We start from the raw sequence: 22345 nt of genomic DNA on the forward strand, positions 1-22345 counted from the left end.
TGACAGGGTGCCGAGGGAGGAGCTGTGGTACTGTATGAGGTCGTCTGGAGTGGCAGAGAAGTATGTCAGAGTAGTTCAGGACATGTATGAGAGAAGTATGACGGTGGTGAGATGTGCTGTAGGTCAGACAGAGGAGTTCAAGGTGGAGGTGGGACTACACCAAGGATCAGCTTTGAGTCCTTTTTTGTTTGCTATGCTGATGGACAGGCTGACAGACGAGGTAAGACAGGAATCTCCCTGGACAATGATGTTTGCGGATGACATTGTAATTTGCAGTGAGAGTAGAGAGCAGGTGGAGGAACAGCTAGAGAGGTGGAGGTTTGCTCTGGAAAGAAGAGGCATGAAGGTCAGTCGTAGTAAGACAGAATACATGTGTCTGAACGAGAGGGATCAAGGTAGAAGCGTTAGGTTACAGGGGGCTGAGGTGAAGAAGGTGCAGGAGTTTAAGTACATGGGGTCAACAGTTCAGTGTGATGGGGAGTGTGGAAAAGAGGTGAAGAGGCGAGTGCAGGCAGGTTGGAGCGGGTGGAGGAAAGTGTCAGGAGTGTTGTGTGACAGAAGAGTGTCAGCAAGACTCAAAGGAAAGGTGTACAAGACAGTGGTGAGACCAGCTCTGCTCTATGGGTTAGAGACGGTAGCAGTGAGACAGAGACAAGAGGCTGAGATGGAGGTAGCGGAGATGAAGATGTTGAGGTTCTCCTTAGGAGTGACCAGGTTAGACAGGATAAGGAACGAGTACATCAGAGGGACGGCTCATGTTGCCTGTGTTAGCGACAAAGTCAGAGAAGCCAGACTGAGATGGTTTGGACATGTTCAGAGGAGGGATAGTGGATTTATTGGTAGAAGGATGTTGGAGATGGAGCTGCCTGGCAGGAGGACAAGAGGACGGCCAAAGAGGAGATACATGGATGTCTTAACAGAGGACATGAAGTTGGCTAATGTTAGGGTAGAAGATGTTCATGATAGAGTGAGGTGGAAAAGGATGATTCGCTGTGGCGACCCCTGATGGGAAAAGCCGAAAGAGAAAGAAGAAGATGATTAGGAGCAATCATAATATCAAAAAGATTACATTATTTGCTTTCATTTATCTTCTCATCTTTATAGTAAACATAGTAAACATCTTTACAGTAAACATACGGCCTTATGGAACGCCTGGACAAATCTAAGAACTCAATCATCATGTCTCTGACTGATCCCAAAAGAAGCTCATGCCGCTACACTTCTGCCCTGAGGAAACACTGGATACAGCGATTATACTCTTTTTAATTTACATCTTTTTACTTTTTATTATGTATACTGTATTTGTATCTTTTTCTATGGACCACATCTGAGTCTGAAAAAAAAAGTGTGTTTAATATTTAATCCACCCTGTAGGGGGCGCTAGAGAGGCGCTGGGTTTTTCTCCGTCCGACAGAGCGAAGAGGAAGAAGAAGAGCATCAACAACATCCGCGGCGGTCATGGTGATGGCGGCTGACAGCGATGTGGGTTGATGGTTTGTTATCAAAGTGACGTCATACAGGTGTCAGAGGCGCGTGGGTAACGTACTTTCTGTGTTCCAGCACGAGGCTGACGTGTTTGAGATCACCGACTTCACCACCGCGTCCGAGTGGGAACGGTAAGCGGCCGTGGTGACGTCAGAAAGAAACGCCGCTCTGTGGCCACAACCATGCATGCGTAACTTCACCCCATTAAGTGCATTCTTTTTCTAATAATGCTTCTTCCTTATAATTCCTGTGTTTGTTGTCGATCTTGGTCCTATTCTGACTGCAACGTAAGCAGCGAATGACGTCATGACGCTAATCATTCTCTTCCGGCAACAACTTTTCTCTTCAGTTTAACTGACTGTTCTAAATCGAAATGACGTCACACCTTCATGCACACATTATTACAGTTCAAACGGCTTCAGAAAACATGTGGTATTAAATATCATGAGAAAAATGGAATTCCCTGACTGTCAGCCCACCTCCAGTTAAGGACGTTTTTCCAAGACTTCAAAATAAAAGGATTTCCATCAAAAAAACACAAACAAATGTAGTTAACGTTGTAACTATATTATTATATTAAAGCTGTGAGCTGTGTTGTCTGCCCCCCTCAGCAAACATTAGTCTGTAATGTTCTATAAAGGTACAGTCATGGCCAAACGTTTTGAGAATGTTTGGGCATGACTGTACCTTTATAGAGTACTATACAGAGTATAGAGTGCTATACAAATAAAATGTATTATTATTATATATACAATGTTGACAAAAATTAAATACAAACATTTTTTTGAAGAAAATATTTTAACATGATTTGATTTTTTTCAAGTATTATAAAAATAATCGAATATTGCCATAAAAAATTACAAAACAGAAACATTAAAACCATTTCAGATTAATTCTATCAATGAATACATTAAAAAAAGAAGAAAAATGGACAAAGTAGATAGAAAATGATGCAGTATTCTTGAAAGTGTAATTACTCCTGATCACAAAAGTACTTTTTTTGCAGTACTGCGTACATACAGTACTGCGTACATACAGTACTCACACAATTCTTTAAGGAATCAAAGAAGCTCATCAAGCAGGAAGTCATTTCTCCAGCAGGAATGGAGGATTTAAGTTTGATGAGTGAATGAAGTGATTGAAGTCCAGTCCCTGTGTGTGTGTGTGGTGTGTGTGTGGTGTGTGTGTGTGTGGTGTGTATTTAAGTGGGCAGCACTGATGAGACTCTTTCCTTCAGGTTTGTGTCCAGAGTTGAAGAAGTGCTGAACGACTGGAAGCTGACTGACAGCTCCGTGGACAGGTCCGCTCCACAGAAGGTGATCTGGTCTCCCGTGGGGTTGGGGTCTTTGGGCTCTCTGCGCCGTCACTCACAGTGGTGCGTTTGGGTGACTGCAGGGGGATTTCACCACGGGCTCATGGGAAGAGGAGTCCAAGGAGATCCACTTCGCCGACTTCAAGTTCCTAATTACACACTACCTTCTGAAAAAAGAGTCGAAGAATAATGAGGAGCAGGACAAGCAGGCAGAAGGTACAGGTGTTTACCTTCAGATGTACAGCCTGCAGCTCTGGTCTGTCGTTTTGAGTCTGAAAGGAGTTCCTCTCTGTCTAATTTATGTTGACTCTGTTGGCTTCACTTTTTGATGTGACATGTTTTTCTGGGTGCAGATGCATTACCTGCAGCCATGCAGGACCTCCTTTGCATGCAGAATGACTTCCCTCCACGAGCTCACTGCTTGGTCAGATGGTGAGTTTCATGCAGCCATGACTCTTTCAAACCTGAAACACATCTGCAGGCGTATCGGGGAGACCCGATAGAGACGCTTTGTTAGCTCTGGAGTTTCAATTGGAAAGGAACCTTTGAAAATAGTTTGAGATTTTGAAAAATGCCTCCCAGATCCTGGAGTGGGCACAAACACATCAGAGAGGGTCTTCACCTTTGTACTAACGCCCATTGGGTTGGGGGTGCTCCTGTTCATTTCCTGTCTGTGTTTGTGGGGGCAGGTATGGCCTGCAGGAGTTTGTGGTCATCACCCCTGCAACCAACAGCGAGGCCATCATCAGCGAGTCCAAGTGCAACCTGCTCCTCAGCTCCGTCTCCATATCCCTGTCAAACAGTGGCTGGTGAGCGCCCACTACAGCACACACACTGTGTGTCAGACACACACACTCAGTGTCAGATCTGCTGATCATTTCTTGAATAGAATGCGTTAGTCTGAGGTGATCTTATAACAAAGCTGTGTTCGTGGCTGCATCAGTAGCTGCATCAGTAGCTGCATCTTCAGCTGCGTCTTCAACAGTAGCTGCGTCTGCAACAGTAGCTGCATTTTCAGCTGCGTCTGCAACAGTAGCTGCGTCTGCAACAGTAGCTGCATCTTCAGCTGCGTCTGCAACAGTAACCGCATCTTCAGATGCGTCTGCAACAGTAGCTGCATCTGCAACAGTAGCTGCGTCTGCAACAGTAGCTGCATTTTCAGCTGCGTCTGCAACAGTAGCTGCATCTGCAACAGTAGCTGCATCAGTATCTGCATCTTCAGCTGCGTCTGCAACAGTAGCTGCGTCTGCATCAGTAGCTGCGTCTGTTGCTGCAGCTACTGACGGCTACAAAGTCACTAAACCAAAAAGTTGTCTTAAGAAGTTTCCTTAGAATTTATTGAGTTTCTTTGTCCTGAACACAGACCTTTGGGCTCACATCTCCTCCCACTGTGTGCTTGGATTCAGTCAGGTCCCGGTGTTTGTCCAGATCCAGCAGAAGTGGAGGCGCATCTATGCCGGGGAGTGCCAAGGACCAGGAGTTCGTACAGACTTTGAGATCGTCCACCTGCGAAGAGTACCCAGCCAGTACAACCACCTGTCCGGGCTGCTGGACATCTTTAAGTCTAAGATAGTGAGTTGAAAGCTCTTCTTGTCAGAGGAAACCGTCTCCTCATCCTTTAATAGAGATGAACCTTCACCAACACTCCTGCTGGAAAGCCCAGAGGCGCGTTAATGTGCTCACAAAAATTCTGGAAATGAAGGAAAAATGTCTGTATATGTGAGAATAAAGGTGAAGAACATTTTATTCCTGCAGTGAAACTTGGGTGAAGCCCCCGTTTCCCACACAGGTATTAGTTGCATCATCCACCCATAGTAGAGGATGTGATTGACATCCTGACCCACTTGTAAATAAAGACTTACGCAATAGTCATTGGATAGGATTGACCCCTAAAGGGTGGTGGGTTTTGGGGTTGTTGTTGGTCATAGAGAGGAAGGGCTTTAGCTTAAAGGGAGCACAGGTGTTTCCTGCAGTTCCCTTGAGACTCATTGGTAATAGAAGATACAGACGATAGACATGCTCGTGGTAAATGTATCATGACGTATCTGTCAGGCTACACGCACTTATGATCCACGGGTGATGCTTTTGTACGCTGTCCTTACCCCACACTCTATCAGTCTTCAGTGAGGTGTGAGGACTGACCCCTCACTCAGCGGTGTGCAGAGGATGCCTTATTAACCGAAGGATGTCTACACAAAACCACACTTCCACTGTCTCATTACCTACTTTTTAACACGCCACACGCCTCTCATGTGAACAGCACTAACTTGTCCAGTTTGCATGATTATAGGGAGGGGATAAAAAAAGAAATGCGTACGACACGCCTGCGTCTCACCTACTTCCCCCTTCTTTACCTTTACGTGCTGTTGACGTCTTCACTACGACCTGTGTGTGGACATTTTCACTCTACAGGTGAGCAACTGAGCAGTCTATAAGCTTGATATTTTATACGGGCCACGTCGCAGACAGACTGTAGCTGTGACTGAGGCATCAACACAGATAAGGAAAGATATAGATGAGAAAAGTCAGAAAAACACACAGAAGTAAGAATAAAGCCGTTTCATTGGGCCACAGAGTAAACCCACAAGTCAGCAGAAGCTACAGGAGGTTGTGGGAGTCAAGGTGGCCTCCATCTTCACCTGTCATGCAATATATTCAGATAAGGACCAAAAGAATCCCATTCTGTGAGTCAAACATGGAAATGTGTGCTTTGTAGCTTCAGAGGAGCTCCTGCATGGATCTGTCCTTGCTCCTCCTCCTCTGCTAACATCTGCTGAGCTAAAGCCTCCCGTCCGTCTGTCTCCTAACAACACGGACTTGGAGGATAATGGGAGGAAGTTTTATTACCTGAACACGGACCTCAGTCTGCAGCATTTTCTGGGGGGTGAATTGAAGCCCAGTTTTTAACACTAGCAGTCCCTACTGACTTGATCATGTCTGTGTTTGTGTCTTGTGTCAGGGCTGTAACATGCTCCCTTTACCTCCAGTGGACATCGCCATTCGTTTTACATACGTCCTGCAGGACTGGCAGCAGTATTCTTGGCCCCAGCAGCCTCCAGGTAGGCAGAAAAATAGCTTTCATTCCTGAAAAGCAGACTAAAGCGTCCAGAGAAGTCAAGGCTGAACGGCACATGACTGGAGCCGCTTCTTGCAGACTTTGACGCGCTCCTCGGTGGCGAGGTTGGAGGAGTTGAAATTGGGAAGCTTCCGTTTGGAGCCTGTGAGGAATCCATCAGGTAGGTTCCTTTTAGCAAACCCCCATGAACACCATCAGCTGGAGCAACAGCAGTAGTGTGGGCGGGGCCAAACTGTTCTACTGACAACCAACAAGCCTTGTTTTTTTTGTCATGCATGGAGGCCAGACTTACAGTACAGAGCAAAGGTGCAAATCATCCAGCTGAGAAACCTTCACGGATGTGATGATGATGTGATTTCTTGTGTGTAATTGTGTGAGTTGTGTTGTCTTCTTGAAGTGAGCTTCACCTTGCTGCCACCTGGCCTCACGTGACAGAGGGCATCGTCGTGGACAACGATGTGTACAGGTGAGAGGGCTCAGCAGGTGTGTGTCTGTTGGATTGGATCACATTTATCAACCCTTGTGCTGTCTTGTGGGGTCCAGATGACCCCACTCCCAATGTTAACATGCCTGCAAGGCACTTTACCATTGGGAGGTGGGTCATCTAGACCCACTAGACAGTGCTCTGAACCTTTTTTCTTCAATGATTTGTGATCTTCACTGGTGTCCATGGATTACATGAAATCTTTCCACCTTTATCCACCTTTGTCATGGTAGGAAGAACACCTCAATGGAAGGGGGGGGGGGTCATCTGGACCCCATAGGATAGCACAAAGGATTGTTGCACTGCAGGGAAATCACTCCAGAGAAGTTGTGCAGCACAAAAACATTTTTTTTTTAAAGGGGGTCTTTGAAAAATGCTAAAAAAATGGATTAGATGCTAGAGGCCCTTTAATTAAATGATAAACCAATTGATTGAATCCCAGAGGGTTGACATGTGGGGTGAGTGTGGGGGGGCTCTGGACTCTAGCACAGCTCTGTGGAGTTTGCTCTGACTCTGCCTCCATTGGTTTATAACATTTTCCGTTTCTGATTTTCTAAACCTTTTATCCTCATTTAAGGTTTTGATGATGTGCTGATATTTGTATCTGAGTTCAGAGGAAAAAACAGCAAATTTCTAGCAGAAAAAATACGGCTTGAACCTTTTTCTGGACTTTATTTCTGCAGAAGCTGCAGTAGTTTGTGGTTGAACATCATAAAAATGCCTAATCAGTTATTTCTTTGTTTATGATTTAGTGTAATTCATCGATAGTAAGAAAAACATTTGAACTCTGAGGCTGTTTGAATTCCCTCCCTTCTCCCTAAACACTAAAAAAACATCTAGTGCCCCGGATTTTAAAAGCAATTCAGACATTTTCACTGCTTTTTTGTTCTTAACCTAAATATGACGTCACTGATTTCACGACGTAAAAACCCAATAAGTGTGAACATTTATGAAGACTATCAATGCTGTGTTCTGATGAGGAAAACGATGACGGTTAACAAAAAATGTAATTAAAATACTTTTTCCCCCACAACAATTGTTACAAAGCAATGCATTGTGGTCTATATCCGCCAGTCCAGTGAGCATCGATGCACATCGAGGTTTTGCAGGGACTTCTGGGAAATTTAAAGGGCACTCGGTTTTGGAATTGTAGATTTGGACAGCTCTGCAAAATGAAAAAAAAGCACAATAGAGTAGAGAAGGACCTCAGACTTAGCCTGAGCTGTTAAGCTGATGTCATTTGGTGAATTAAATCAAGGCTGGGAAGAAACAATGAGCTACCATTTGTCAGATATCAAGTTCTACACCAAGAATTGTGTCTTTTGTTTTTGTGGACTGTCCTGTTATCAGTTTGTGCAGTAAACTCTGCATCAGGGGTCCGTCTGCACCTTGTGGCTCTTTTCGCCCTCTATTGTGTTGGCTTTGAAGGAAAAAAACAATTTCAATTGATAATATTGTTTTGGGGAATTTGTTTGAGTTAGTTTAGTCATTTCTGTTTTTAACTCGTCAGTTGAAGCCACAGCAAAAGTCCTAAAAATAGAAAATATCATGTTTGGCTCTTCTGCTGCAGCAGGAGGATCTTATCTTATTTAACACACGTATTTGGGCCTCTTTTACTTTGAAACAAACATGCATGTGCTGCTTTAACATTCAAAGAACATAAACTTTGTATAGAAAAAGCATCACAGTTTAACTTCAATTGTTAAATTTTAAAACAGTTTTATACAGAAATGTCCTAAAGGCCACAGAAACATAAAAAAGTGTTTTAAAACCCTGAATTATATTTTTTCAACCAGATCAGAAGCGGATATAGCACCCAATGTTGCAGTTTTTCAGTTAGTTTTGGATGAGGCAACTTTATAAGAACTTTTTTTTTCTTTCGGTGGACTGTGTGGCTCTCACCGGGTTTTGGTTTGTAACAAACTGAGCCAAATGGCTCTTTTATTGTGAAAGGCTGCAGACCCCTGCTCTGCATGTTTAGTGGGGAATAAAGCAGATGTTGGTGCTTCTGTTCTTTGAATGAGTCAATCTAGATTTCCAGTTTGTTTGTATTATATGAGTTTTCTTCAGTTTGGTGTCTCCGCTTTGTGTCCAACAGTGACCTGGACCCGCTCCAGGCTCCTCACTGGTCTGTACGAGTGCGGATGGCGGAGAACCCGCAGTGTTTGCTGGGTAAGCAGGAGCGCGGGGTTTCCTTGGTGCTTTTTCAGGGGCGGAGGTTTGAGGCCGTCTTGTTGGGGCAGATTCTGATCTAAAAAGCTCCAGGCAAACATTTGTCTGCAGTCGTTTCACTCGGAAGTGGAAGATTATTGCAGCAGTTTAGACCTTTGCAAACTGGAACAAGGAGACGTTTAGGTGCTCAGCTTTTCATTCGTCTTAGTTTGTACCTCATGCTGTCATACTTTCATGTCTTAAGGTTTATTTAAAGAAACCCTTAGGGGTAAACAGAGGAACCACACCTGCCAAGCTGCTGCGTTTGACCTTCCTCATCTTGATCATGGAAGAAGGAGAGTCTGCTTTGGTTGGACTGATGCTTGAAGTTACGTCGCCTGAACCTTTCGATTCTCTCAGACTTTCAGCACTGCCACACACTAAAACTCCACTTCATTTTCTGGTGAAAAAAGTTCGTCCAAGTGATGGAGACACGACTCGAATGCTGACATCTTCCTTGAATAGAAAGAATAAAATAGACCCACCAGCGCAGAAACGTTTTTTATTCATGTGGTTTATGGTCTTCAGTCATTCTCCTTCAGTTATACATTCATCAATTCCTTGAAGTTACAATCTTTGATGGTTTTAAGGCTGTTGATTAGATCCATCAAGACTAGGGACGCACCGAAATGAAGACGTGTGGCGAATACTGAATAGTTACTGAATAATGGCTATTTACCTCTCAATGGGAGGCTATGGAATTTAGGCTTTTTGGAGCCAGCGGGTTCTTCCTGCTGAAACACCAGCAGTTCTCAGACGCAGTATCGGTAAATGGTTTGAACATTTCTGTCATGAAGAGAGTAAATTTGAAGGACGGGGGATCAGTTGAACTGTGGGTGAAGAGCTTCCCTGATGCTGTTTCTTTCCTCCTGCAGGAGAATACCTGACTGAGTTCTTCAGGCTGTGCTGCAGGAAGGAGTCTGTGGAGGATGTTCTGGGCATAGGCCTGACAGACGAAGAGGGGAGAGGTGGGTTTCCTGCTTCACGCCGCTGCTCGTCTCGAGAGCTCCGGCGTGGTGTTTGATGCGTGGTTGTCCCCCGCAGAGACGGGCGACATCAGCTCCGCTCTGTCCAAGCTGACGGAGCCGGCGGCGGCCGTGCCCATCAGCAGACTGTCCGTGTCCAGCATGGTGCACAGCGCACGCAAACGCATCCACCGCCGCCGCCACATCCACGAGTCGCCGCTCAGCAATGAGATCCTGAACTCCATTCTTCTGGTGAGTTTGACAAAGGTGGAGGCGTTCCCTCCATCTGAGCGGTGGGCCGAGCTAGAACATTTGATATGGGAGTTATGTAGGGTGGCAAATGAGAACAGCAGAGTGGAAGGCCATTACAAATGATCGGATACGCATTTTTAATAATACTCATTTTTATTTATTTAAAGCTTTAATTTTTTATTTGCAATGCTGTTTGCAAAGACTCCGCCCACAATTTAGAGGCTTTAGGGGGCAGGACTGATTGTTTAGGCAGCTGAAGGGGGGGGGCCTTCTGATCAAATCTGAACTGGTTTTGTGTTTCTGAGGCTGAAAACAAATCTGTGGATCAAATAATCACTAAATCCAAAAGAATCAACTAACGAGCAGAAATGAAATCAACAGAAAAATGAGACATGGAATTAAAATCTGACTTTGATTGGATGGGTTCATTTCAAATCTTCTTTGATCTCTGCAGAAACCCCTTTGATGTGAAAATCACAGCAGCTTCCTGAAGGATTCTCTTCTCTTCTGGCCGTCTAAGTCTGTTCCTGTCCTCAGTTTCTGTTCCCAGATGCTGCTGTGGAGAAATCCGACAGTCTGAAGGACAAAGCTGCGAGTCTGAACTCCAAGACGGCAGAGAAGGAGTGGAGCGCCGAGGAGGTGAGTTTGACCTCCTTTCTCTCTCTGTAACGACCAAAGGGAAGTTGGAGACCAGACGAGGAGGAAGGAGCCGACAAGCTATTTAAAAAAATGTGACCGTTAAGCGAGGCAGAGTCAGAGTTCTTCCCCCACCTACCCCTACATTTAGCCCTCCAAGCAGAGAGTTATGGAAAGTGTCCTCAAAAATTCAGACGACCCTCAATGACGCCATCAATAGTCGCCGGTCAGCTACGGAAATTACATAACATCTGGCCTAAGACAGAAATATGTTCTGTTGAAGGAGCACAGCATGAAGGGAGACCTTACTCAGATTTGATACTGCTGTAGTGAAATATTTAAAGCACCTATGTCGTGTAAAATCAATATATTGAGCTTTAAAGTGTCATCATTCCTCACATAAAACAATCCAAAGCGGTGTTTGGATGTGCTCATGGATTTCTGAGTATTCCTCTAAAAATCTGCCCTCTGAGCAGCAGCCCACGAAAACGAAGGTGGGGGAACTGCCCCCTCCGCACGGCCCCTCGGCACGCCCCCCAGGCTAACACTCACACCCACGGAGCCTGTGGGTTTTGGACGGCTCCACAATACGCATCTTTGCAAAAGTTCGGATGTTGTTTGTTTTCGTGGGACAAACGCAGAAACGCTGCCGAGGTTGACATCATGAAATGGGCGGCACCCACAAGGAGCGAAAGGCGGAGCCTCGGAGTCAGATTGTCTTACTTCCGGGTAGGAAAATGAGCTGCAAAAAGAACAAATATCTACTAAAAGAATGTGTTCTCTAGTATGCCAAAGGTCATGTAGGATCCTATTTACGGTTCTAGTTTACTCTGAGAGGCTTAAGAAAAGCAGGATTTAGGCGCCTTAAGGTTTGTTGCAATGTCCAAACAATCCGAAATGGTAAATCTCTTCAAGTACTTGATGAGAAACTCCCCAAAGAAGTGATTTGTGTCTGATTTGAACGTTTTATGGTATTTTTGTCTGAATTGGTTACTGATTCGTGTTCCCTATTAGGATTTATTTAAACTGGACAAATGAATGTTTACTACCGTTTTGTGTTGAAGGGTTTAAAGACAAACCTTTTCCTGCCCTCTGTCCTGCCTGTTGCCCTCACGGGGGCATCGTTTATGTCTCTGCTCCCTCCTCAGAGCCTGTTCCTGCAGCTGAAGTCGGCCCCCCCTGACAGCCTCACCTACCGCCTGGCGTTGTGCGTCTTTCTAGTCAACTACAGCTACGGCGGCCTTGCGGGCGTGGCTCACCTGTGGCAGGAGTTTGTGTTGGAGCTGCGGTACCGCTGGGAGAACACCTGCCTCGTTTATGGGTTTGTAGCACAACGGAGCTTCACAGAGGCGTCAGCTTTCCTCGCTCATTTACTTCTTTTGATAATTACATTTATCCAACTTGAGGCTAAACAGGACAGAAGAGATGGCAGAAAAGAGGAAAACCAGATGAATCGCTGCTGTTTGTTGCTTTCTGCCTCCATGAAATAAGGAATGTGGACTTTCTTGCAGCTTAGAGGCTGGACCTCCTGACCTTCGCTGCTGTCTTCTGCATCAGAAGCTGCAGGTAAGAAAAATGTCTTTGTGAGAAGGAAATCCGTTGAAGCTACCTGACAGCTGGCAATTTAAAAGCTTCTCAATAAACCTTTTGAAAAATGTTTTGTTAAAAAAATATAGAGTTCTGTGTCTGATTTATCTAAAGTTCTTTTTGCACAATATCAGCAAAAAGCCATGAATCCAAAACCAGTTTGTTTCTGATCTGGTGGAAACATTTGGAGTTTGGATTTTTGATGGTGAAACTTTATTTAGTTGTTGAAAATACTATAAAACTGCTTAAACATTGGAGAAAATCTAAAGACAGACGAAAGACGGAGCTCACGGAGTTCAGTCAGTTTCTCAGATTTGTTAACCTCCAAACCCTCTGAGATGTTGATCTTTGTGGCATATGCCGCTTTTTTGATCCCCTGTAACCTGAACATCCATTCACTCCTTGTGGTCACTGGACAGATGCTGAACTGCTGCATAGAGAGGAGGAGGGCCAGAGACGAAGCTCGCAAAGCTCAGGAGGCCACCAAGCAGAGCAAGGAGGCGGAGTCTGAGCTCAGCGCCAAAGAAACGAGTCAGGGAAAGTCGTGGGAGTCCTGGAGCGACAGCGAGGAGGAGTTCTATGAATGTCTGAGTGAGCAGGGGGAGGACGGTCCCCAGACGGAGGCGGGGCAGAATGGGGCGAGCAGAGCGGAGGGCCGGCTCCACCCCTACAACAACCTGACGCTACTGCACTCCTCAGAGCCGCTCTACGTCCCCGTCACGCAGGTACCCCCCACCCTTTTCTGCTGAGTTCAGTCCCAGAACTGTGGGCAGAGACACACTGACTTCTGATTGGCTGTCAGGAGCCCGCCCCCATGACGGAGGATCAACTGGAGGAGCAGTCTGAGGTTTTGGCCAAACTGGGAACAACGGCCGAAGGGACGCACCTGCGCGCTCGCATGCAGAGCGCCTGTCTGCTCTCAGACATGGAGTCCTTCAAGGTACGACCCAGCAGGACGTGGCGTTCACGTGAACACGGAGTAACCTGCAGGCGCCTGCGGGTTACTCCTGCAGCATGTTCTGCAATGAAGTCACTGTTTCTGACAGGTCTTCACAAATATTTAATGCTATAGATTCATTATTATCTCTAAAATATAAGCACAGATATCATTAGTAAAGGAACAGAAAGATTTTGGAAGTGTTTGCTGTGATCGACATGTATAGGAAACAAAGTGTAACGCTACGTTCACACCGCCCTCGCCAACGCGCGTTCAGGAGGCCCCGTCCAATAGGAAGTCTATGTAAAGACGCGTTCAGGCCTCTGTGTTCAAAACTCTCCCGTTTACGCATAGCTAGGCAAGTATTTTCCGACCGTTTTCGGGCTCTGCGTTCAACCAGGTGCAACTTGGATGAGTCATAGACTGAGGTTAGATAGGGATGCAGTGAAACTCCCCACAGTGACGCAAACATGCTCTGGTAAAGAGCAGAAAAAGAGGAAGAAGCCCCTCCCTGCTTGCCCAGTGTGAACACCATGAGCTCAAACCGCGTTCAAGAAAGCCCAGTGTGTATGTAGCTTGATGGAGGCAGCTTCTGTGGACTTTCTTAAGGTTTCACATTCAAAGTCTTTTAAAAAAAGCTTTTTTTTCTGATCTTTGCAGGCAGCGAACCCCGGCTGCGTCCTGGAGGACTTTGTGCGCTGGTACTCACCCAGAGACTACGTCATGGAGGAGGTGGTGGATGAGAAGGGCAACAAGGTCACCAGAGGAGAGCTTAGCACCAGGATGAAGATCGCTGGCAACATGTGGGTGGAGGCGTGGGAGACTGCCAGAGTGACACCCGCTCGCCGCCAGAAAAGACTGTTCGATGACACCAAGGAGGCAGAGAAGGTACCTTCATGGTCAGGGCTCCTCAGACCTGCTTGAAAGGCCCCCCTGAAATAACACTTTTGTTCAGTTTGTTATTTATCAATGAGGATGAATGATACTCATATATGAGAAAAGATTCATCACTTTAATGATTCCTCACAATAATCATCAACAATGACAACAAGGCGGGAAACAGACATCAATATTCAGGCTTGTGCATTGTGCAGAACAACATCGCTTTGATGTTCTGCACTTACAGGGATTTTTTTAAGTCTTTCTCTTTTTCTGAACTGAAGAAGAGCAGCTGATGGGCTTTAGATCCATCTTTGTTCTGTTTTTTTCAGGTCCTGCACTATTTTGCAATGCAGAAACCAGGAGATGTGGCTTGTCATCTCTTCTCCTGTGTGATCCACGCTGCTCTGCTCAAACTGAAGCAGGAGGGTGAGACTTCTTCTTCATAGACCAGCCCTGCTGTCAGGTTCTGACCACAGCGTATCGTCATCAATGGAGAGATGCTGCTGCACGAGAGGAAATCCCGTTTTTTTGGAAATAAGAGAAACAGAATCTGTTCTGCTGAATGTAGAATTGGCAGTAGGAAAAACTCACACAAACCCGGTGGTATCGTCAAGATTTAGGAACTAAAAATCGCCACCTGTTGTGGGCGAGAGGTCTGTAAGAGAGAAAAGAACTGCATGATGGGAAACATGGGGGACGCACCCACCCTGAGGACTGGAGACGGACGATGTCTGGCAGCTGTGACTGAGAACCTCAGGACGAGGAACCAGGAGAAGCCCCCGCCAACCTGCACTGAAACCAAATGAAACCCAATAAAAAGAGCTATAACAGGAGGAGAAAACTAGAGGCACAAGCCTTCAAAGAACCTTTAAAATACCACCTTTCCTCTAGATCTCTTCAAGTTTGAACGTCTGATCCAGAGTTCAAACGTTTCTTTTTTACATTTCCTTCTTTTGTTTTAATCATCATTCCTCCATATTTGTTCCTGGGCCTCAGAGGCAGCAGAGAATGTTCCAGCCGTGAGGAAAAGCATTCAACAAGCTGCCAGTCAGGTCAACAAGCTGCTGCACTCCACCAACCTAGACTACAAGAGGTTTGAGGTTAGTGACAGTGAGTCCAGCGGCGTTTCCTCATCATGGATGGATCTTCACTCATCAGCTTCATTTTCATTCTAAATGCTTAACAGCCACAAAACTGCTTTTTATTCAAGTCCCACTCTGACATCTTTTGGTATCCAATTTTGTGTTTCCTGTAGCTTTTTAACAAGAAATATGCAGTTTTTAGCCTAGATACAGAAACGAAGTTTCTGCAGAGTAGCAGGAGTTCGTTAGAAATTCACCTCAGAGTTTTACAAACTGCGGATAAATTCTCTGATTTGATAAGTTGATCATTATTGAAGCTTCTTCTTTTCAGTTCTGTTTTTTTCCCACAGTTTTTGAAATATTTGATGAAATGACTTTCTATGATGAAATGGGTTAGGGTTATTTTTTCCTGAACTAGTCTGTCTGCCTGCAGGAGTTTGTGAAGCAACTGGCAGGAATGGAAACGGCCATCGCTCAGGCTCGATCGCTGAAGGCCAAGTTCACCTTCAACAATGAAGACCAGAGCGAGGCCACCGAGCTCAAGAAGTGAGTCTGACTTAGGGGGTGGAGCCTGAGTGTGGAGGTGGAGCCTGACTTTGAGGGTGGAGCCTGGCTGTGAGGGTGGAGCCTGACTGTGAGGGTGGGGCCTGGCTGTGAGGGTGGAGCCTGGCTGTGTGGGTGGAGCCTGGCTGTGAGGGTGGAGCCTGACTGTGAGGGTGGAGCCTGGCTGTGAGGGTGGAGCCTGGCTGTGTGGGTGGAGCCTGGCTGTGAGGGTGGAGCCTGGCTGTGTCGGTGGAGCCTTGCTGTGATGGTGGAGCCTTGCTGTGATGGTGGAGCCTGGCTGTGAGGGTGGAGCCTGGCTGTGAGGGTGGAGCCTGGCTGTGTGGGTGGAGCCTGGCTGTGAGGGTGGAGCCTGACTGTGAGGGTGGAGCCTGGCTGTGAGGGTGGAGCCTGGCTGTGTGGGTGGAGCCTGGCTGTGAGGGTGGAGCCTGGCTGTGTCGGTGGAGCCTTGCTGTGATGGTGGAGCCTTGCTGTGATGGTGGAGCCTGGCTGTGAGGGTGGAGCCTGACTGTGAGGGTGGAGCCTGGCTGTGAGGGTGGAGCCTGGCTGTGAGGGTGGAGCCTGGCTGTGAGGGTGGAGCCTGACTGTGAGGGTGGAGCCTGGCTGTGAGGGTGGAGCCTGGCTGTGAGGGTGGAGCCTGACTGTGAGGGTGGAGCCTGGCTGTGAGGGTGGAGCCTGGCTGTGTGGGTGGAGCCTTGCCGTGAGGGTGGAGCCTTGCCGTGAGAGTGGAGCCTTGCCGTGAGGGTGGAGCCTTGCCGTGATGGTGGAGCCTGGCTGTGATGGTGGAGCCTGGCTGTGAGGGTGGGGTCTGACTGTGAGGGTGGGGCCTTGCTGTGAGGGTGGGGCCTTGCTGTGAGGGTGGAGCCTGACTGTGAGGGTGGAGCCTGGCTGTGTGGGTGGGGCCTGGCTGTGAGGGTGGAGCCTGGCTGTGTGGGTGGAGCTTTGCTGTGATGGTGGAGCCTGGCTGTGAGGGTGGAGCCTTGCTGTGATGGTGGAGCCTGGCTGTGAGGGTGGAGCCTGGCTGTGAGGGTGGAGCCTGGCTGTGAGGGTGGAGCCTGGCTGTGTCGGTGGAGCCTTGCTGTGATGGTGGAGCCTGGCTGTGAGGGTGGAGCCTGACTGTGAGGGTGGAGCCTGGCTGTGAGGGTGGAGCCTGGCTGTGAGGGTGGAGCCTGACTGTGAGGGTGGAGCCTGGCTGTGAGGGTGGAGCCTGGCTGTGAGGGTGGAGCCTGACTGTGAGGGTGGAGCCTGGCTGTGAGGGTGGAGCCTGGCTGTGTGGGTGGAGCCTTGCTGTGAGGGTGGAGCCTTGCCGTGAGAGTGGAGCCTTGCCGTGAGGGTGGAGCCTTGCCGTGATGGTGGAGCCTGGCTGTGATGGTGGAGCCTGGCTGTGAGGGTGGGGTCTGACTGTGAGGGTGGGGCCTTGCTGTGAGGGTGGAGCCTTGCTGTGAGGGTGGAGCCTGACTGTGAGGGTGGAGCCTGGCTGTGTGGGTGGGGCCTGGCTGTGAGGGTGGAGCCTGGCTGTGTGGGTGGAGCTTTGCTGTGATGGTGGAGCCTGGCTGTGAGGGTGGAGCCTTGCTGTGATGGTGGAGCCTTGCTGTGAGGGTGGAGCCTGGCTGTGATGGTGGAGCCTGGCTGTGTGGGTGGAGCCCTGCTGTGAGGGTGGAGCCTGGCTGTGTGGGTGGAGCCTGGCTGTGAGGGTGGAGCCTGGCTGTGAGGGTGGAGCCTGGCTTAGTGGGTGGAGCCTTGCTGTGAGGGTGGGGCCTTGCTGTGAGGGTGGAGCCTGGCTGTGAGGGTGGAGCATGACTGTGAGGGTGGAGCCTGACTGTGAGGGTGGAGCCTGGCTGTAAGGGTGGAGCATGACTGTGAGGGTGGAGCCTGACTGTGAGGGTGGAGCCTGGCTGTGAGGGTGGAGCCTGGCTGTGTGGGTGGAGCCTGGCTGTGAGGGTGGAGCCTGGCTGTGTGGGTGGAGCCTGGCTGTGAGGGTGGGGCCTGGCTGTGAGGGTGGAGCCTGACTGTGAGGGTGGAGCCTGGCTTAGTGGGTGGAGGCTTGCCGGGAGAGTGGAGCCTTGCCGTGAGGGTGGAGCCTGGCCGTGAGGGTGGAGCCTGACTGTGAGGGTGGAGCCTGGCTTAGTGGGTGGAGCCTTGCTGTGAGGGTGGGGCCTTGCTGTGAGGGTGGGGCCTTGCTGTGAGGGTGGAGCCTGGCTGTGAGGGTGGAGCATGACTGTGAGGGTGGAGCCTGGCTGTGAGGGTGGAGCCTGGCTGTGTGGGTGGAGCCTGGCTGTGAGGGTGGAGCCTGGCTGTGAGGGTGGAGCCTGGCTGTGAGGGTGGAGCCTGGCTGTGAGGGTGGGGCCTGACTGTGAGGGTGGAGCCTGGCTGTGTGGGTGGAGCCTGGCTGTGAGGGTGGAGCCTGGCTGTGAGGGTGGAGCCTGGCTGTGTGGGTGGAGCCTGGCTGTGAGGGTGGGGCCTGACTGTGAGGATGGAATGGCTGTGAGGGTGGGGCCTGGCTGTGAGGGTGGAGCCTGACTGTGAGGGTGGGGCCTTGCTGTGAGGGTGGAGCCCTGCTGTGTGGGTGGAGCCCTGCTGTGTGGGTGGAGCCCTGCTGTGAGGGTGGAGCCTGGCTGTGTGGGTGGAGCCTGGCTGTGTGGGTGGAGCCTGGCTGTGTGGGTGGAGCCTTGCTGTGAGGGTGGAGCCTGACTGTGGGGATGGAGCCTGACTGTGAGAGTCCAGAGTTTATCTTCCAGCTCCCAGAATTCAAACTGACCGATGTGAAGCGTTCCTGCCATTAAAATCCCATCGATTCAACTGAAAGAAGGCTGGGCCTCTAGAGTATGTTGTCGAGTGAGCGATGTTGCTGTGGAAACAGCATGACGTGCTTTTACATCCCTGTCTGCCTCTTTAACTAGCGGTTCCAGAACCTTCATGAGAACTCCTGTGTCTTAAAGGTTTGTGAGCTCCCTGCTGGAGGAGCCTGAGGTGGAGGTGACCGGAGCTGGACAGGGACCAGCCGGCCGCATCATTCACAGGCTTTTTGTCAATGCACAGCAGGTACGCAACCCCACCCTTCTCAGAGTGTCCGCCCACCCCCCTGGTGGTTGGTGCTGATGTTGTCCAGCCTTTGTAATATTTAGGGGCGTTGGGATGTGAACTTTTAATGTAAAGGTGTTTCTTCCCTAAGCTGCTCTAATTTCATGAGCTTCACACTCTGGTTCCTGACTGCTTTGTCCTGCTGCGTTTGACCTTTGACCTCTGATCCTTCAGGCAGCGCTCCTCCCTTTGCCAGACGAGGATGTGGGAGGGGACAAAAAGGATTTCCCACCCCCAGCGGGCCGAGAGATCCTTCTGCGCACGTGCGTCCCTCGGCCGGCGCCGTACTCCCGGTCGCTGCCTCAGAGGCTCTTCTGCGTGCTGATGAGGGAGGAGTTCCGGCTGGCGGGGGCCTTCTCCTCAGACACATCCTTCTTCTGATGCCTTGATGAGCCGCAGCACCCTCGGTCTGTCGGGGGGAACCCTGGCTGAACACATTCCTCTAGAAAACTGCTCTTAAATAAAAGCTGGCTGCAGACCCACCACTCAAACGCTGCTGTGTCTCACTGTCCCAATGTCTGATCTGTAGTCTCAGAGCTCCGCCTCCACGAGGAGGTCAAACCATCAAGCGTTCATGTTACATTCAGGTCCGGCAGCAGCAGACGAGAAGCATCCATCACCTTTTTGTGTAGTTCTGTGGAGGCAGAGATGGTAGGTATTTGTGGAACATGGGAAGCCAGCGGAGAATCTGGAGGATGAATGTTATGTTTTTGAGTTTCCACACTCATCGGGAGAAACTGCATGGATCCGGATTTGAGAAGCTACAACCTGCTAAATCAACTAAATCAGCAACGCACCAGCACCATGACGTTGATTCTTACGATACACGGGAAACAACAGAACAGAACATATTCCCAGAAGCATAAGCATCTTTTGCTCTCCTTCCTTGGTGAAAAACTGGCCACTAACTTGAAGAACAATCTCCATGAGAGGTTTTCAGCTCTGGAGAAGGTCACTGCTCTGTCAATGGCAACCTTGTTGGACCCAAGGTTTAAAGAGCTGGGGTTCTGCAGCCAAGGCTCTGCCCACACGGCCATAGAGCGACTCACTAAAGAGTGTGCTGCAACAATGCAGGCGCTACTTCCAGAGGCACAGCCACAGTCGCCACCTAGAGAAGGTCCTTCAAGTCAGCAGGAAGATGGTGGTCTCTGGGCCCTGCTGGACAGGCATGTGGGGGTTCAACAGCAGGTGACCAGCACAACTGCCAGTGCAACAGTGGAGGTTTAGAGGTACAGTAAAGATTAGAATCCTCATCATAACTTCTGCTCATTTTAGACTGGTGCATGACAATAGGCTATTAATGTCCTTCTAGGTACTTAAACGAACCTCACATCCCAAGGACTCAGGACCCACTGAGATACTGGGTTACCCACAAGGTTTTATACCCACATCTCTACAAGCTGGCAATGAAGTTTTTATGCACACCAGCTTCATCTGTGCCTTGTGAGAGGATCTTCTCCAAGGCTGGCGAAATCGTCAGCCAAAGACGAAACAGGCTGAAGCCCAGCACAGTGGAGAAAATTCTGTTTTTAAATAAAGATCTATAACATGTATCCCACCCAGTCATGTTAGACCCTGGTTCACAATCACTCATTCTCACTTTATACATGGCATTCACAATGTAACACAAGCACTTCTCACAAATCTTCAAACATTGTCTTTGTTTTATTTCCACACTGAAGTGTTACAAGGGCAAGGAACTTAGTGGAGTAGATGATTTATGTCCTGTCTGCCACCAGATGCCGCTGTTCTGTGTGGTTTCGAAGCCCCAAATGCTTCATTCATTTTTCTGGCACATTTACACGAAGCCCCATGAGAGCTTCATGGGGCTTCGATTCCCATCCCTAGTTTTCTGGCTCCCACAGTCTAAAAACATGCTTCATAGAAGCTGAGCCTCGAACCCGGAACCTCAGCATTCACATGTCACTGATTTTTCCACTGAGCTATCTGTTTCAGTTCTTAGTGTGCCATTAGTTGGATATATTCTTATTACCAATACAAGGTGGATTGAAGGCTTGATTTGCCGACTGCGGAGTTTCAACATGATGAACGGAGCGGAGATGTCGCATCATGGAGGATGTACCATCATTAAATGCAAATTCATGTTTGCAAATCAAACATTGCACCTAAAAAAAAAAAATGGAAAGAATAAAAATGATTCCTTTCAACTGACAGACATACCTATAAAACTGACATAATCAGCAATGGCTACTAATAAAATAACGTTAATAGTGTATTACCTTATTTGGAGAAATCAAGTTGAAATGATCCCAAGCCACAGAACGCTTTTTACCGGGTGCCATGACGTTGATTCTTACGATACACGGGAAACAACAGAACTGGTCGGGAAACGTTGTTTGGGATTCATCTGTATTTATAGACAACAGCGCGCCCTTCTGATCAAACACACCTGAGATCTGAAACCTGGTTCAGGTGAGTGATGCATTTGGCGCGTCATACGTCATCAATCACGTGATCTGCGCTGGTTGACACACGCTTTGAAACATTGTGCCGAAACACTCTGTTTCATGAAGGTGAACCGCGCGCCGAAGCCCCGTGTCAAACGGGCCATCCCTACAGAAAACCCATGTGTGCACGAGGAGAACATGCAAACATCCAAACAAAAAGAAGTCAGCCGGGATTTGAACCAGAGCCTTCTCTCTGTGAGCGCTAACCACTTTATTATTGTGTCGCCCCAAACACCAAGCCCTGTTTGTAAAATGGGTTTAGAACTTCAGTGGTTCTAATTCAGAAAATTCTAACTACATTCTGGGAGACGGGACGAAGAATATCAGCTGTGTTGAAAGTGAGCCCCCGTTTCTGCAAAAAAAAAAGAGCTGAATGGTGACTCCGGTCAGAGCTTTCTGTAGGTTAAAAAAACTGGAAAATTAATATTTTGTAATATGATACTACAAAAATGTGTCAAGATTTACATATACAGTGATCCCTCGCTATAACACGGTTTACTTTTCACGGTTTCGCTACTTCACAGATTTGCATCGTGCATTGTGCTCTGCATTCTGATTGGCTAAAAAGTCACTCCGCTTCTTCTCTACCTGCGCGTCAATAACGTTGCAGTTTAATATGCACACGTACGTAAATCAGCTTCCCAAATTTACATTACGTACTAGCAAATTCTCTTGCAATTTCGAGTTTCTCCCAAACCCATAGAAAAAGAGCGACAACAGAACAGCTGTCAATCACTATGTTCTTCTCCCGAACAAACACAGCTGCACCGCGGGCTTCAAAAGAAGAAAACACTGCAGAGCGGAGTCAGGATGCAGCGGCTCAGTATGACGAACAGTGAAATACACCTGAGTCACTATTTGTCCCACTGTACTTTGTATTTTTCATAATCATTTTATATTTTCTCCCGTTAAACCAATTCTTCGGGTCGCGGTGGGCGGGGCTAATCTCCGCAATTTGAAGCCTTCTGTTCACATTAATGATTAAAATTATTATTTGACAGTACAGTACAGAAGTTACTTGTTGAGAGAACTTTTCTAAAGTACTTTCATTTGTGAAACAAATGCTTGAGCCTGTAAAATGGTTTGTTCTCTCTTTCAATGTATAATAGAGTATTTAATTGTATAATAATTGTTAAAAAAATAGAGGTTTCTACTTCACGGGTTTTGCCTATCACGGGTTCTTTTTGGAACGGAACCCCCGCGAAAAACAAGGGTTTACTGTAATCATAATTTGTATTTATTTTATGTATTTAAAATAATTTTTGGTAAAATTTCTCCCAAGTGGTTTCTCACATTCCAGTACACTAGGTGGCGCTGTGGTGCTGA

General features: G+C 48.0%; 1 protein-coding gene across 1 annotated transcript; it reads left to right on the top strand.

Moving 5' to 3' along the window:
- Positions 1-1384: 1384 nt before the first annotated feature.
- rab3gap1 (RAB3 GTPase activating protein subunit 1) lies at positions 1385-19042 on the top strand. The gene is made up of 24 exons (XM_004080742.5): positions 1385-1482; positions 1561-1616; positions 2723-2801; positions 2881-3013; positions 3151-3229; positions 3487-3606; positions 4204-4369; positions 5757-5856; positions 5952-6033; positions 6271-6339; positions 8456-8529; positions 9444-9536; positions 9613-9785; positions 10323-10424; positions 11570-11742; positions 11933-11987; positions 12428-12733; positions 12811-12948; positions 13606-13833; positions 14157-14253; positions 14824-14927; positions 15343-15455; positions 18410-18512; positions 18726-19042. The coding sequence occupies exons 1-24, from the start codon at positions 1459-1461 to the stop codon at positions 18930-18932; spliced, it is 2874 nt and encodes a 957-aa protein (XP_004080790.1). The 5' UTR covers positions 1385-1458; the 3' UTR covers positions 18933-19042.
- The last annotated feature ends 3303 nt before the right edge of the window (positions 19043-22345 follow it).

Source organism: Oryzias latipes, chromosome 19 (genome assembly GCF_053564925.1).
Source record: "Oryzias latipes strain Hd-rR chromosome 19, Olatipes_Hd-rR_3.1".
Taxonomy (NCBI): Eukaryota; Metazoa; Chordata; class Actinopteri; order Beloniformes; family Adrianichthyidae; genus Oryzias; species Oryzias latipes.

Bases quoted from the DNA above. Each gene is read 5' to 3' on its own strand.
- rab3gap1 (XM_004080742.5), top strand. From the start codon at position 1,459: ATGGTGATGGCGGCTGACAGCGAT. The intron at 9,786-10,322 runs GTGAGTTTGACA...TCCTGTCCTCAG, and splicing joins TCCTGAACTCCATTCTTCTG to TTTCTGTTCCCAGATGCTGC. The intron at 12,734-12,810 runs GTACCCCCCACC...ATTGGCTGTCAG, and splicing joins TCTACGTCCCCGTCACGCAG to GAGCCCGCCCCCATGACGGA.